The sequence below is a fragment of the Peromyscus leucopus genome, chromosome 23 (genome assembly GCF_004664715.2).
Source record: "Peromyscus leucopus breed LL Stock chromosome 23, UCI_PerLeu_2.1, whole genome shotgun sequence".
In the NCBI taxonomy this organism is placed as follows: Eukaryota; Metazoa; Chordata; class Mammalia; order Rodentia; family Cricetidae; genus Peromyscus; species Peromyscus leucopus.
The window spans coordinates 26,795,495-26,811,305 of NC_051082.1; the positions used below are offsets into that span (position 1 = coordinate 26,795,495).

At 55.2% G+C, this 15,811-nt stretch overlaps 3 protein-coding genes across 4 annotated transcripts in view; 2 read left to right on the plus strand and 1 right to left on the minus strand.

The window, feature by feature from the left end:
• Trim50 (tripartite motif containing 50) overlaps nt 1-1,940 on the plus strand; it is a 17,299-nt gene extending 15,359 nt beyond the window's left edge. For both annotated transcript variants that reach the window (XM_028860675.2, XM_028860676.2), the window contains exons 5-6: nt 399-523; nt 946-1,940. In XM_028860675.2, coding sequence (XP_028716508.1) covers nt 399-523; nt 946-1,526 — 706 coding nt within the window. In that variant the 3' untranslated portion in view covers nt 1,527-1,940. The remainder of the gene's footprint in view (nt 1-398; nt 524-945) is intronic.
• Nsun5 (NOP2/Sun RNA methyltransferase 5) lies at nt 1,892-9,623 on the plus strand. The gene is made up of 11 exons (XM_028860678.1): nt 1,892-1,936; nt 3,520-3,696; nt 3,815-3,937; nt 5,145-5,319; nt 5,399-5,507; nt 7,138-7,276; nt 7,367-7,482; nt 8,392-8,570; nt 8,791-9,001; nt 9,074-9,217; nt 9,370-9,623. The coding sequence occupies exons 1-11, from the start codon at nt 1,892-1,894 to the stop codon at nt 9,476-9,478; spliced, it is 1,527 nt and encodes a 508-aa protein (XP_028716511.1). The 3' UTR covers nt 9,479-9,623.
• Pom121c (POM121 transmembrane nucleoporin C) overlaps nt 9,619-15,811 on the minus strand; it is an 18,860-nt gene continuing 12,667 nt past the window's right edge. Inside the window, 4 exon segments of the mRNA XM_028860657.2 lie at nt 9,619-11,584; nt 11,927-12,049; nt 14,145-15,474; nt 15,476-15,780. Of these exon segments, the coding sequence (XP_028716490.2) occupies nt 11,487-11,584; nt 11,927-12,049; nt 14,145-15,474; nt 15,476-15,780 (1,856 nt within the window). The 3' untranslated portion in view covers nt 9,619-11,486.

Consider the following 15,811-nt stretch of genomic DNA (forward strand, 5'->3'; position numbering starts at 1 on the left):
AGGAGGAAGCTGCAGGCTTTGCACACACTGGTCAATCTTTGGTGAACACTTGGACTTTTACACACTGGCAACATTTGTCCTGGGACAAGAGGAAGGCTTTGCCATCCCATGGGTCTGAGGCATCGAGGTCCCCGACCTGGCCATGCCGATGTCAACCATAATAGTCACTCAAGACTTCATCTGTACTTGGCGCATTCACTCAGGGCTTCCTCGGCTCCCCACAATCCCAATCCTAGGCAGCAGGCGCGTTCCTAGGAAGGAGGTGTGAGGAGAGGGATGGTGGTATCATGAATGTGAGGCCTGAGTGGTGAATTTGCCTCTGTGGACTCCCACATGGGAAGGAGGGTGGGAGACAGCCTTCATGTGGAGCTCCCCACCATTGAAACTCATGCACACAGGGCAGAGGTCCAGCAGGCCCGGCCTTTGGAAGGCGCGTTCAGCCCGATATCCTTCAAGCCAGGTCTCCACCAGGCCGACATCAAACTGACGGTGTGGAAGAGACTCTTCCGGAAAGTTCTGCCAGGTGAGGCTTCAAATCGTCACCCTTTCAGTTCATTGATGGCACCAAGAGGCACACACAGAACTTACAGGGTGCCTGTATGGGGTCGCGGAGAGTGTGGAAATGGCTGTGTGAGCACAGGCACTTGCAGAAGCCAGGCTGGCGCACACACCTCTCCCTGAGCAGAACTCTTCCACGCTGGCCATGTCTGATGTGCTTCAGGCATCATCCATTGGCTCGCCCATCTCACCCACACTTCCCAACCTACCCCATCCATCCCTTCGTCTATCCACTCCATCCACACAGCCCTGTGCCCGCCCCTTCCAGGTCCTGGGGACACAGAGTCAGCACAGCTGCTCCCCTACTCAAGGACTCAGGCTGGCCATCCCCTCCTGGGCAGGGTCTGCAGCTTCTCTGAACCAACGCCGGGTCTCTTCCTCTTCCAGCTCCAGAATCTCTCAAGCTGGACCCGGCTACTGCCCACCCTCTCCTGGAACTCTCCAAAGGCAACACAGTGGTACAGTGTGGCCTCCTCGCCCAGAGACGGGCCAGCCAGCCTGAGCGCTTCGACTATAGCACCTGTGTCCTGGCCAGCAAGGGCTTCTCGTGGGGTCGCCACTACTGGGAGGTGGTGGTGGGTAGCAAGAGCGACTGGCGCCTGGGAGTCATCAAGGGCACAGCCAGCCGCAAGGGCAAGCTGAACAAGTCCCCAGAGCACGGCGTATGGCTGATAGGCCTGAAAGAGGGCCGTGTGTATGAGGCTTTCGGCTGCTCACGGCTGCCGCTGCCTGTGGCCGGCCATCCCCATCGCATCGGCGTCTACTTACACTATGAGCACGGGGAACTCACTTTCTTCGACGCCGACCGCCCCGATGACCTGCGGATACTCTACACCTTCCAGGCTGACTTCCAGGGCAAGCTGTACCCCATCCTGGACACATGCTGGCATGAGAGGGGCAGTAACTCACTGCCCATGGTACTGCCCCCACCCAGTGGGCCTGGACACCTCACACCCGTACAGCTGTAGGCTGCTCAGGTGTGGTCTGCCCGTTGGCCCATCCTGCTAGACACAGGAATTTGAGGGGTTCTGCTGGTCTTAAAAGACAGTTTGGACTGCTTGAGAAGTTTCTTCACACCTGCACGTCCCTGGAACATTTCTAGCAGGGAATATAGGCCCCTACCCACCACCTAGGGGTATGCGTATTACCTTCCACCTTTCCAGGTCCTGTATCCACTCAACCTGAGCAACCCTGTCCCTCCCAACTCTTCCAACAGAGGATAGAAACAGTCCCACACATACTTAATTCTTATCATTGGACCCTTCAAACACCTATTAAAAACAATAAATTTGACATTTTTCTCATTAATTATTACTGTTACTTTGGCACCAACATGAAAGGTATTTTGACCCCAATATTAGGTTTCTCCCCCAACGCAGTAAGCTAGATCAAGCCGAATTAAAAAGACCAGGTTCATTGGGCAAAGCACTCCCAGGTGACCTTTCTAGCCTTCACAGGTGAGGCAGGGGACAGGAGCAGGAGAAATCACATGACTGGGCTAGAGGAGGGGGTTTAAATACTCTGTAGGCGTGGTCTTGAGCAGCTTACAGCTTTGGGGGAGGAGCCTGGATTTCTGGCAGTCTGACAATCTTTCTGAGAGGGCGATGTTTGGAATGGGGCCAAGCTGGAGATTCCAGCCGAATAATTACTACTATCTTTAGTATTTTAGTTTTAGTTGGGTGTATGTTTGGGGATGCTGTGCCCATAGAGGTCAGAAGTTACAGGATCCCTTGGAGCTGGAGTTACAAAGGGTTGTGAGCGCCTAACAGGTTCTGGGAACAGTATGTGCTCTTAACGGCTGTACCATCTCTCTTAGCCCAGCTACCACTATTATTTTGAGACAGTCTCATGTAGACAAGGCTGGCCAGAACTGGCTAGCCAAAGATTACCTTGAACTCTTGATCCTCCTGCCTAAGTGCCGGGGTACGGGGAGTGTGCCATTATGCCTGGCTCACTCAGTGGAGGGACTGGAACTAAGGGCTTTCTGCCTCTTGGCAAGCACTCTTCTGAGTTACATCACCATCCCTCCTCCTTCTCCTCCTCCTCCTCCTCACCAATGTTGAGGATGGATTCCAGAGAGCTGCACATGCTAGGCAAGTGCTCTACTTCCAGCAGCAATCTCTGCCCTATTAAAAAACACACTGTTGAATAGTCTAGTCTAGTTTCTGCAGTGCTGAGGATGGAATCCCAGAGCCCCACATTCACTAGGTGGGCGATCACACCGAACCACATGTGGTTTTAAGGCGGGTAATCTACTTCTGAGCCACACCCCCAACCCCTCAACCGGGGGATTCTAGGCAGGTGTTGTACCACCGAACCACGCCCTTAGTCCCTGACTGGGGGATTCTAGGCAAATACTTTACCACTGAGCAATACTTCCAGACTCTCAATAGAGGCATCTAGGCTGTGCTTTATGACTGAGTCTTTCATCTTATCATTGGAGGAGGCTGAGGCTGGACGGCGAGTCTGGGGTACATTTTGTGTCTCAGAGTAAGTCACGGTCTTAACTATAAAGTAGGCCGGTGGTGGTGGCGCACACCTCTAATGCCAGCACTCAGGAGGCAGAGCCAGGTGGATCTCTGTGAGTTCAAGGACAGCCTGGTCTCCAGAGTGAGATCCAGAACAGGCACCAAAACTACACAGAGAAACCCTGTCTCGGAAAAAAAAAAAAAAAAAAAACCCAACAAACAAAAAACCTATCAAGTAGCTACGGAATTAGGTAAAATTACTTTTTCCCCCTTTTTTGGTCTTTTGAGACAGGGTCTCACTATATAGCCCTGGCTGTCCTGGCACTACGCAGACACAGCTGGCCTCGAACTCACGACTGCCTCTGTCTCCCGAGCGCTGGGATTAAAGGCGTGAGCCACCACGCCCGGCTATAGAATTAACTTTCAGACGCTGAGAACGGGAAGCAGCTACCTTCTCGGGAGTCTAAGGCCTTCGCCTTTTGACGCCGGAAAGCCGGCGGGGCAGGATGTTGCCGCGGCCGCCAAGCCGGGGGCCGAGCTTTGCGACAGTGTCGTAAAGACCGTGCCGGAGCGGCAGCATGGGCTGTACGCGGCGGCGGCGGCCGTGCTGGCGGGCGTGGAAAGCCGCCAGGGCTCCCTCAAGGGGCTGGTGTATTCCAGCAGCTTCCAGGTACTGGGGCCGGGTGCAGGGAGGAAGGGTTGGGGAGCGGGGCGCGGCCGCGCGGGAGGGCGGGTGTGGGGGGCCAGGCCCGCGCGGGGTGCACAGCGTGTCTCCCCCGGGCCCGCAGAACGTGAAGCAGCTGTACGCGCTGGTGTGCGAGACGCAGCGCTACTCGGCCGTGCTGGACGCCGTGATCGCCAGCGCCGGGCTCCTCCGTGCCGAGAAGAAGCTGCGACCGCACCTGGCCAAGGTGAGCGGCGGTGGCCGGGGCCGGACACCCGCGCCTAGTTCTGCCCCTCTTTCCGGGACCCCAGTTGAACTGGAACGGATGCTGACTTCACTTAGAGCATTGCAGAAAGGGTTAATCAGGACAGAGGCCCGAACTAGCCGTGTGGCAGAGGCTACCTGCCGGGAAGGGTGGTGATGGAAAGGAAGGTTGGGGGTCCACAGTTCTGCTCAACAGGTTTTACCTGCGGGCAAGCTACAGGCATGGGAGGCAGGACACCGGGTTTCAATACCGAATCTGCTTTCTGTCTGTCTGCCTGCCTTTTTTTGCGTGACGCTGGAGATTGAACCCAGAGCCTCCAGCATGCCAGGGAAGAGTTCTACCACTGAGCCACGCCCCCAAACCCCGCAGTGGAGGAGTCTAGTTCTATCCCTGAGGAGGTGCTCTACAACCGAGCCACACCCCAGCCCCTCCTGGGATTCTAGCAGGTGATCTACCACTGAGCCACACCCCACCCTCACTGATCTAGCAGCCACCCTGACCACACCCAGCCCCTCACTGGGGGATTCTAGCAGGTGATCTACCACTGAGCCACACCCCAGCCCTCACTGGGATTCTAGCAGGCTCTACCACTGAGCCACACCCCAGCCCCTCACTGGGGATTCTAGGCAGGTGCTCTACCACTGAGCCACACCCCAGCCCCTCACTGGGGGATTCTAGGCAGGGGCTCTACCACTGAGCCACACCCCAGCCCCTCACTGGGATCTAGCAGTGCTACCCGCCCCCCCCCCCTACTGACTGCAGCCTGTAACCCATTCCTTCTCTGGCGGATGGATACAAGGCAAGCTCTCTACCCTGCTGCTGAGCTTTGCTCCCAGTCCCTTAAGTGGTGGATGCTAGACAGTCCTCTTTGGGTCATACCCTCAACCCTTCTCTGGGAGATTCTAGGCATGTTCAACTGAGCTACATCCCCAGCCCTTTTAAGATTTTTGAGACAGGTTCTTGCTAAGTTGCTTAGGCAAGTCTTAAATTGGTAACTCAGGTTGATCTTCAGCTTGTATTCTTGCTTAAGCATCTGGGATTATAGGCGTTTGCCCCCATACCGGGCCATTAATTTTGTGGGTGATCTTTTGCAAGAAAATGCCCTTGACATGACTATCTGGATACGTACTTAGTCCTCCCACCGAAGGGTTTTATGTTGCTAATAGTGTTTCTATTTTTCTCTGTCCAGGTGCTAGTGTATGAATTATTGCTGGGGAAGGGTTTCCGAGGAGGGGGAGGCCGATGGAAGGCTCTGCTGGGCCGGCACCAGGCGAGGCTCAAGGCTGAGTTGGCCCGGCTCAAGGTTCATCGCGGTGTGAGCCGAAATGAGGACCTGTTGCAAGAGAGTTCCAGGCCTGGCCAAGGTGAACTGGAGGCTGAGGGGAGGGTGATGGCCCTCCGGAGGGGCTTGCCTTCCTACCCACTCACTGCTGTGGCTTCTAGCCTACCAGGTGCCTCGGTTTGTGCGTGTGAACACGCTCAAGACCTGCCCTGAGGATGCGATCGATTATTTCAAGAGACAAGGTTTCTCCTACCAGGGTCGGGCTTCCAGGTGAGAACTTGGCACCTGCCTGGGTGCCTTCATTTTCCCGGATGTCCAGATTCCTGGGGAAGCAGGAGTCTGTGGGAAGAGAGACTGGGGGTAGCGACTGCTTTCTCTAGATGTTTTTTCCTGCTTTCCCAACAAAACTTTCTCTCTTTTAAAAAAGATGCTACTTTTGTTTTCAATGACGGATAAGTATGTATGTCTATGTGTGCGTGTGTGCATGTACCAAAAGAGGGCATTGGACCCTCTGGAGCTGGAACTATAGGCAGGGGAGCTGCTGGGCGTGGTGTTAGGCACCAAACTTAGGTCCTCTGAAAGAGCAGTGTGCCCCAGTGCTGAGTCACGTCTCTAGCCCCTCCTGCAGTTTATTCCTCGTCATCTTCTGAGACCTGTTTTTTTTTTTTTTTTTTTTTTTTTTTTTTTATCCTAAACGGGTATTCCTACAATTCTTTATTTTTTTTTTTTTAAAGATTTATTTACGTATACAACATTCTGCCTCCATGTATGGCACCAGATCTCATTACGGATGGTTGTAAGCCACCATGTAGTTGCTGGGAATTGAACTCAGGACCTCTGGAAGAGCAGCCAGTGCTCTTAACTTCTGAGCCATCTTTCCAGCCCCTAATTCCTGCAAATCTTATTCTATGTTCTGACGACCCCTCTATTTGTTCTCTAGCCCAGCTGTTCCCTCTCACCTTTCAGTTTCCTGTCTAGATTATAGTCTCTTCAGCTGGAGGTCAAGACCCCATAGGCTGCAGAACAATGTACAGTTTGAAATATTTGGGAACAGTAAAAGGTCTCTGAAGACACAATGACCAAAATCAATTCATAATCAGATGAGGTCATCAGGTTTGTGCAAGTGCTTTTACCTGGTGAGCCACCTTGCAAACTCAAACCCCCCTTTTTAGAAGCAGGGCTTGATGATACATACTTGTTATCCCAGTACCGGGGAGGTTGAGATGGAACTGAGTTCCAGATCCTGTCTTAACAAAAATAAAGCAGACCTAGAGCTAGAGCCATGGCTCAGTAGTTAAACAGTAAACTCTGCTCTTGCAGAGGACCCGAGTTCAGTTCCTGGCACCCATGTTGGGTGGCTTCTAGTTCCAGTTCCAGGGGCTCTGATGGTTCTCAGGGTATCTGCTCTCACGTGCACATACCTAAACATAGTTACATGATTTAAAACAAGAAGTCTTTTTTTTTAAAAAAAAATGATTTGTTTAATTTTATTTTATGTGCATTGGTGTGAAGGTGTCAGATCCCCTAGAACTATAATTACAGACAGTTGTGATCCGCCATGTGGGTGCTGGGCATTGAACCCAGGTCCTCTGGAAGAACAGCCAGTGAGTGCTCTTAACCACTGAGCCATCTCTTCAGACCCAGAAGTCATCTTTTTTAAAAGTGAAAAGCAGGGAGATGGCTCAGTGGTTAAGGGCATGACTGCTTTTGCAGAGGACCAGAGTTTGATTCCCAGAACCCACATGGTGGTCACAACCATCTGCAACTCCAGTCCGAGGGAACCCGATGCCCTTTTGGTCTCCACAGACACCACATGCATGCCGATGCAGACCAAACACCTGAACACATCATAAACGTAAAGGTTGAAAACAAAACCTAACCAGTGGTTGTTCCCTGCCAGCCTGGAGGACTTGCGAACTCTCAAGGGGCAACATTTTCTTCTGGACCCCCTGTTGCCTGAGCTTCTTGTGTTTCCTGCACAGACAGATCTGCATGAGCACCCGCTGTACCGCGCTGGCCATCTCATCCTGCAGGATAAGGTGGGGAGCACGGACAGGGAAAGGGAGGATGTGTGGGGAGTGACTGGGGCTCTGTGTTTACCGAGCTGCCTGCCATCTTCTGCCCGACAGGCCAGCTGCCTGCCTGCCATGCTGCTGGCGCCCCCGCCTGGCTCCCACGTCATTGATGCCTGTGCTGCCCCGGGCAACAAGACCAGTTACATTGCGGCCCTTCTGAAGAACCAGGGGTGAGTGCTGGCAGTGAGCTCGGAGGCAGAGGGAGGGGTGTGGTAAAAATCTTGTGCTTTGTGGGGAAAGTCTTGTTAATGATACAGATTGACAGTATGGCCCTAGGCAGCTCATAGCCTAGTCCCAAGCCAGGCTACTGTGTGTGAGACAAAACTCCCTCAGCCCTTGGGATTCTCCCCAGGCTGGTTACCTTTGGCAGGAACCCCTATAAGCCATTTAAATATGTTGTGTCCTAGCTTTTTGTTTTGTTTTGGGTGGTAGTGTATTGAGGATTGAATCCCCAAAGCCTTATTACATGCCAGGTAAGCACTCTACCACTGATCCACACCCCAGCTCCTTACTGGGGGATTCTAGGCAGGGGCTCTACCACTGATCCACACCCCAGCTCCTCACTGGGGGATTCTAGGCAGGTGTTCTACCACTGAGCCACACCCCAGCCGCTCACTGGGGGATTCTAGGTAAGCCCTCTATTGCTGAGCCACACCCCCAGACCTGTGTCCTGGCTTAGTATATGTTGCGGTTTGATGTTACCTAACTGTAGGGCTCCATGCTCCAAAACTTCTCAGTTCAGGGGCTGGCAAAATGGCTCACCGAGTACTTGCTATTCCAGAGGAGCTGTTCAGTATATAGCACTCATGTCAGGTGGCTCACAGCATACATGTGTCATACACATAGACGTCTTTTTAAGAGTTATTTTATGTATATGGTGCTCTATCTGCATGTACACCTGCAGGCCAGAAGAGGGCATCAGATCTCATTATAGATGGCTGTGAGCCCCCATTTGGTTGCTGGGAATTGAACTGGAAGAGCTGCCAGTGCTCTTAACCGCTGAGCCATCCCTCTGGCCCCCTAGGAGTCGTAATTTAGAAGAAATTCTCAGTTCGCCCTGCCTCTGCTCTCTTCCCTAGGAAGATCTTTGCTTTCGACCAGGATGCCAAGCGGCTGGCAGCCATGGCTACATTGCTGGCTCGAGCTGGGGTCTCTTGCTGCGAGGTAGCAGAGAAGGACTTCCTGACAGTTTCTCCCTCCGACCAGCGTTACGGCCAGGTCCAGTACATCTTGCTGGACCCTTCTTGTAGTGGCTCTGGTGAGATGGGGACAGTGTGGCTGTGCTCCTGCCCCGCAGCTACTTGGATACTAAAGGCGACCAGTTAATCTTGGTATTCCTTCTGACTTGTGACGACGGGCAAAGGCTCTCATCTGTCAGTTAATCTTGGTATTCCTTCTGACTTGTGACGACGGCAAAGCTCTCATCTATAAAATGGGGATTTGGGTGGGCAATGGCTTTCTGATTGCCTTTCCCGTAGGTATGCTGAGCCGGCAGCTGGAAGAGCATGGGGGAGGCACACCTAGCAAGGAGCGTTTGCAGGCCTTGGCAGGCTTCCAGCAGCGGGCTCTGTGCCACGCCCTCACCTTCCCCTCCCTGCGACGCCTAGTCTACTCCACGTGTTCCCTTTGCCAAGAAGAGAACGAAGACGTGGTCCAAGAGGCTCTACGGCAGAACTCGGGGGTCTTCAGGTAATGGTGTCTCCAGGGCCTGGGGTCACAGGCTACTTCTCCTCAGGGTCTGAGTCCTCTCCTTCTCCACAGATTAGCTCCTGTCCTACCCACGTGGCCTCACCGAGGTCTGAGTACCTTTCCGGGGTCTGAGCACTGCCTCCGGGCTTCCCCCGAGACCACACTCACGGGTGGCTTCTTCATTGCCGTGTTTGAGCGGGCAGAAGTGGTACCAAGGTGAGGAGGAGGAGGAGGAGGAGGAGGAGGAGCCGAGTTTCGTGTTGGAGGCAGGGTCTGTGGCGTCCTGGTTGCTCTACACCTCACTCCCGAGTGTTAAGAGTTAAAGGTGTGGGCCATCACATCTGCTAACCTCTGGCCTGTCCTTCCAGCCCAGCCCCACAGGACAAAGCAGTGGCTCCAGAACCTCTCAGCAAAGCTCCAAAGAGAAAGAGAAGACGCAAAGCAGCAGCTGGTGGCAGCGTGCCACCACACACATAGTGGGCACCGAGCCTTACAGCAGACCATCCTGGTGGGACGCCGCTCCCCAGGAGGGGAAGATGTGGCGGCCCTGGGGCCCCGTACTGGGCAGGTCTACCAGTTAAGTTCTTTGCTTCACAAATAAAGGGCAGACCGGTCAATGACAGATCACAGTTTTATTTTTAACGACATAAGCAAGAACAATCTCACATTCATCCTAAAAATCTCAGCTACGCTCACAGGAACTCAGTCTGTGGTGGGAAGCCCCAGCCTCCCTGCCCCCGTTCAGCATGAGCACGGACAGATGTGCTCACACACCGAGGCTATGCCAGGACGCCTCTTCAGGGGCCCTGGATGCAGGCCTGCTGTGGAGCTGAGGTAATTAGCTCAGACTGAATTGCAGGGAGGCCCCTTCCTTACCTGAGGCACAGGTAGAGGCTTCCTGTGCAGACCCCACCCATCCTCACAGGCATTTGGGACTTGAGGTCCAGCTCTTCCCCAGCTCCACACAACCCAGCCTAACCCCTGCCAGTCACAAAGGGAAGGAACCAGTTACAGCTACGTCACATTGTTTATAAAGTAAGAATTACACTTATACGACATGTCCAGAAGGAGCTAGCTCTGCCCCCTTAGGAGAGCTGCGGGGACAGCCAGGAGCCCCTCCTTCACACAGGCAGAACTACACAGCTAATTCCTACTATCCAATAGCATTTATACTTAACCACCTCAGTGAACCAAGCTTGAAGGAATTTAAAAGGCAATTTAGCTTAAATATAAAAATAAATTTTTATTTTGTTAAAAAACGTTTAAATATTTTTTCTTTTAATTTAGACACACGCATTCATACTTCTCCCAAAGAGGATGGGCATGGCAGCCAGGCTCTGGGGCCCGAGGGTGTGGATTCTAGAAGGAAAGAGACAGGCCGGAAGGACCTTTTGGGAAAACAACTAAGGTGTGGTCCATTCATCTACAGCTCCAAACACGGGCAGAGGACGCCCTTGCCTGGGGTGTGCTGTGGGGGACACAGGAAGGAAGTCTGCTCCCACAGGCTCCGTCCCCTGGGCTGCCAGCCCTTAAGTCAAAACACTATTGAGAATTCAGGAGTCAGCGCTGCGGCTGTCACGCGGTGCCACTGCCAGCATTCGGTTAGCTGGGCCCAGGAGGGCCCAGGCGACATTAAGTCCGGCATCACCAACATGCCGCCACACACACAATTCAATTCTTCCTCCAAACTCGATTCAAGGAGCAACACACATTAACATCAGACAAACACGGTACAAGGCTTGGAAAATACAACCCCGAAGAGGCAAAGAGGCCCGTGGGGCGGCGGGCAGGTGAAGAGGCAACTAGAAGCGGTGGTGGGCAGTCTGCCTGCCCCAGGGCTATCGGAGCAGACTCCTCCCCTGGCTCTGCCAGGCTGTCTTGAGCCACCAACCTTTTGGAGGCTGGACTGGCAGAGGGCCGGAGATGAAGCAGACTTGGCCGAAGAGGCTAGCAGTACCCACTGGGGTCTCCAAGGCAAAGCAAGATTCACTGCCATTTCAAAGGACTGAATCTCAGAGGACTGGGGAGGGGCAAAGCAGCAAGAAATGAGGAGAGACCCTGAAGGGACCAGAGGAAGAGACCACTTCTTACAGCCAAGCCAAGCAGGCAAAGCTCGGGGACATTCCGTTCCCCCAATCCACCTGATGTGTACCGGGGTCCCAGTGGGTCCCATGCACCCTCTAGCAGAGAGGGTGCTCAAGGAAGGGGGAGGCCGCCTAGGCTACACACTAAACAAGCGCGGGGGCAGCAAGGACAATATGTACAGATGTTTCTCCAGTTCTCCAGCCTCACGGTGACTGTTCAAGTCAAGTATCGGGCTTCTGCCCCTCCCTGGGGCACCCACTCTCTCTAGAACAGAAAGGGCCAGGCTGCCGCTTCTGCCCTGGTGACAGGCTGGGTTTGCTATGGATTCGAAGGGTCAGAGGCTCTTCCTAGCAGTGCTGAGGTCCAGATTGGGGAGGGATGGGATGGAGCCGGGGGCAGGCTACTTCTTGCGGGTATGCTGCCTCCGGGCCTGAAGTCGCTGTCGGGCCCCCGGGGTCTTGGATCCCGCGCCAATGGAAAAGGAAGGGGCCGCTGACCCTGCAAAGAGTTGACAAGAAGAGCTCATCAGGCGGCGGCTGCCACAGACAACGTTCCTGTGCCTCGCTCTGGGGAGTCAGGTCAACAGCAGGAGCATCGGTGTTCCACCAGGGCTTCGGAAGCTGGCGGGAACCCATCGTAAACATGCAGGAAAAACATCAATGCACATAAAAATAAACCTGTGCAAAACAGCACCTGACTTCCTAAATGCTTGAGTCTCCTGAGAAGACTCAACTCGACTGTCCAACTCCCTAGACCCCAGGGCCAGCCACCTGCTGTCCTCATGGTCACTCCTGACCCAAGGGACAGGGGTGTCATGCTGGCAACAGACTGGCTGCTTACCGAAAGCTCCAACTCCAACAAAGCCTTGGGCAGGTGTTGAGGAGGCCCCAAATGAGAGGCTGCTGCCTGCGGTGCCCACTCCAGGGGCAGGGGCACTCTGCCCGAAGGTGGGTGTGGCTGTGCCTAGAGGGGGGAGAGAGAAAAGCTGCAGAGACCGGGCAGGTGTCAGACCGGTCCTCAGCACCCAGTGCCGAGGAAGCTGGCCTCTGCCACCCTCCACGTCCAAGTGCAGCCGGAGGTGTGGGGCGGTCAGGGTAACCCTGCCCTGCCTCTCTTCTCCCTGGCTCCCTACCTTCCTTCACACTCACCGTGCAGGGCCGCGAACCCCTCCAGGATGTCCTCTGGGAACGGCTCCTGCTCTGCCTGTGCAATTATCTCAGGCCTGCCCTGCTCTGATGCTGCTTCCAGACCACTTCTCAGCCCTCCTACCTCAGACACCCAGTTCTTCTGTTTTGCTATTTTTGAGATTGAGTCTGCTATGTAGCCCAGGTTGGCCTGGAACTCTCCAACCTCCTGCCCAAGCCTAAGTACCCGGATACCAGGCATGCACACCACACGCAGCTCAACTACTGATTTGGTGTGGACCACCAGGTTCTTATAAATAGTCCTGGTCCTTTGCAATGTCACCTGTCAATCATTCCTTTTCCCCACAAAGGACCCTGAACCATCGCCTGCCCATCACCATTCTCAAGTGACTTCACCACTAGCGAGAACAAAGCACCCATGCAAACTGGCCCCGTGTGTCATCCGTGCCGTGTGTGCACTGCACTGGGGTACCTACCACTCACTCATTCATGGCAGTGTATAAAAGCCAGACGCTCACATTCCAGAGTCTCTCCTCACCGGCCTGCAGCTGGCTATTTTGGCTAGACTGGCCAACCAGTCCATAGGATCTGCCTACCTCCTCCACACTCAGCACTGGATTATAGGCACACACCGCCTCACCTAGCTGTTGAGCACTGGGATTGAACTCAGATCCTTACACTCAAGTGGCAAGCACTGACTGCTGAGCCATCTCCCCAGCCCCGTCCACCAGCTTATTCGGGAGGCTGCATGAACTCATCATCCCGTTTCCACCTATGAACCAACCACCTGGCAAATGGTCCACCGTCTCTGGTTCTATCCCTTTCCTCACTGCTCTAGATGACTCACTCAACAGACCCGCCTCCCACCTCCCCACTTCCCCAGGAGCTTCGCCATTATTTACCAAAGCAATCAGCAGCATTTAGGGCCAAACTTCAGCCTGCACACAGCATCAAGATCTCTTCACCCCTCAGCTTGAAATTCTGTTATGACTTCCCGGGATATTTAAAACGCAAACAGTGAAGCCTGCTAGGACCAGTCTCGTCTCTGCCAGCCTTACCTACCCAGCCACTCTTGCCTGTTGTCTGCTCACAGACCTGGTCCTGCCTGTGCTGTGCCCACAGCCTCCCCTGCTGCCTGCATGGCTCTCTACTACCACAGCGTTCAGGAAGCTCGGGTATGAAGATCTGGAGTTTGAGGGCAGCCTGAGTTACTCGGAAGCGGTCGCTCACATAGACACACACAACAGTACATTAGAATGGGCTGGGGAGACGGCTGGGGAGTGCTTGCTGTGTATGCTGAGTAACCATATAAAGTAAAGCTAGATGTGGCTGTACACAAACCCATAACCACAAACATTCTTCCCTTCCATTCATCACTTCCTCAAAGGCATTAGGATTTTTGTTTTTTAATGGGGCTGGAGAGAGAGCTCAATGGTTCCAGAGAATCTAGGTTCAATTCCTAGCATGAACATGGCAGTTCTCAAGTCCCAGGGGATCCAACACCCTCTTCTGGCTGCTGTGGGCACCAGCACGCATATGGTACACAGGCATACATGCATCAAAACACCCATACACACATCTTTTTAGGATTAAAAAAGTGTGTGTGTGTGTGTGTGTGTGTGTGTGTGTGTACACGTAGGTATGTGCACAAGTGTAGTGCCTGTGGAGACCAGACCAGAAAGCGGCGTCAGAGCTCTTGGAGCCGCATCTAGGGCAGGCGACAGCCACTGGTGTGGGTGCTGGAACTGAGTTTGGGTCCTCCTCGGGACAGGTCTTACCACTCCAGCCCTCCAGAAAGAAGCGCTATTGGCTGCGCAGGGGCCCTCCATCCCTCACGAGCTTGGACGGCTGGCGGGCCTCTAACACACTTGCTGGCTGTTCTGCACAAGTCTTCCCACGGTCCCCAGTCTTACCTCCAAACACAGGCTTGCTTTCAGATGCACTGCCCGCATTGAAGGCGAAGGGTGAGCTCTGGCTGGGTGTGCCCAGGGTGTTCTGACTCAGGCTTCCCCCAAAAGAGGTGGTGGTGCCCGTGGTCCCGCTCGGTCCCGATCCAAAGCTGAAAGTCCCAGAGGTGGAGCTGGTGCCTGGGGTAGCCCCGAGCCCAAAGCCTCCACTGGCAGACGGAGCGGCTGAGCCACCGAAAGTGAACGGGGACGGCGCAGAGCTGCCAAATAGAGAGCTGCTGCTCCCACTGGTGGTGGTCTGCGTGGTGGCTCCAAAGCCGGAGGTGGTGGCTGAACCAAAGGAGAACACCGACGTGGTGTTCCCGAAAGCCGGCTGCGTGCTGGCAGGGGTGCCAAAGGTGGAGGCTGCGGCTTTCAATCCGCCGAAAGCCGGCTGTGCAGCGCTGCCAAAGGTGGCCGCTGCCGGGGCTGCCGACGGGGCCGAGGCCACGGAGTTGCCGAAAGTGAAGGAGCTGCCGAAACTCGGGGCCAGGGCTGGCTTGCTGGCCCCGCCAGCGGCTCCAAACGTGGGCTGCGGGGCGGCTCCAGGGTAGGCCGGCGGCGGCGCAGGCTTGGCCCCGGAGCTAAAGGGAATGTTGAAGGTGGGGGTGGCGGTGCTGCTGAAGGTCAGTGTGGGCTGGCTGCTGGTGGCGGGGGCCGAGGAGGAGGTGGTGAGGGTGCTGCCAAAGCCACCGAAGCCACTAGTGCCGCTGCCGCCGGCCACGGTCTGGGCAGAGCTGGCAAGGGGCTGGCTGAAGGAGGTGCCCACTGCAGACGCCGCGGTGGCGGCGGCAGCGGCAGGGGGCTTGCCGAACTGGAAGATGGAGGACAGGGCCGGGGCAGAACTGGCAGCAGTGACAGGGGGCGCTCCCCCGAAAAGAAGTGTCTGCGAGGTGGACGTCACCGTACTGCTGGCACTGCTGGCCACCGTGGTCACTCCAAAGCCAAACACGAGCTTGGAGGCAGAGGCTGTGGTGCCAGAGGCCGCTGTGGAGGCGGCAGTGCCCAGGCCAGTGAAGAGAGGGGATGGGGTGGCTGTCGTGGTGGCGGCAGCAGCTGTCTGCTTCAGGGAGAAGGGGGCTGCCAGGGGCATGGCTGGAAAGGGCTCCACACTGTCAAAGATGGGCTTGAAAGTGGGAGCTGGGGTGCTGGCTGTGGTGGCGAGCGAGGTGCTGGACGAAGTGGTGGTGGTGGCTGAGGAGGAGCTGGATGGCAAGGGGCCCTCACTCTCACTCTTGGGGGTGGCCAGGAAAATGGGCTTAAACATGGGAGAAGCACAAGCTGGGCCGGGCGTGGCAAGCGGAGGAAGTGGCGGGTGGGCTCAGCATCCCGAACAGCATGCTGGGCTTTGGGGTGGGGGAGGGAGCCGAGGAGGCTGGGGTGCTGCCAGGCTGCTCAGCCTGAGGGACTCCAGGGGACTTGGTGTCGTCAGTGAGTGGTGTTGCAGATGCAGAAGAGGCCAGCCCCAGGAAGGCGGCTGCAGGTTTGGAGTCTGAGGAGGCGCTGGCCGACGGCGGCCCTGTCAGTGGTGAGACCAGAGGGCTCAGGAGGCTGGGGGTCTTCGGGGGCGAAGGGGCTGCAGTAGCTGCTGGCGCAGCAGGTTCTGTGAAGCAGAGGAAGTGAGGTGAGTTCTG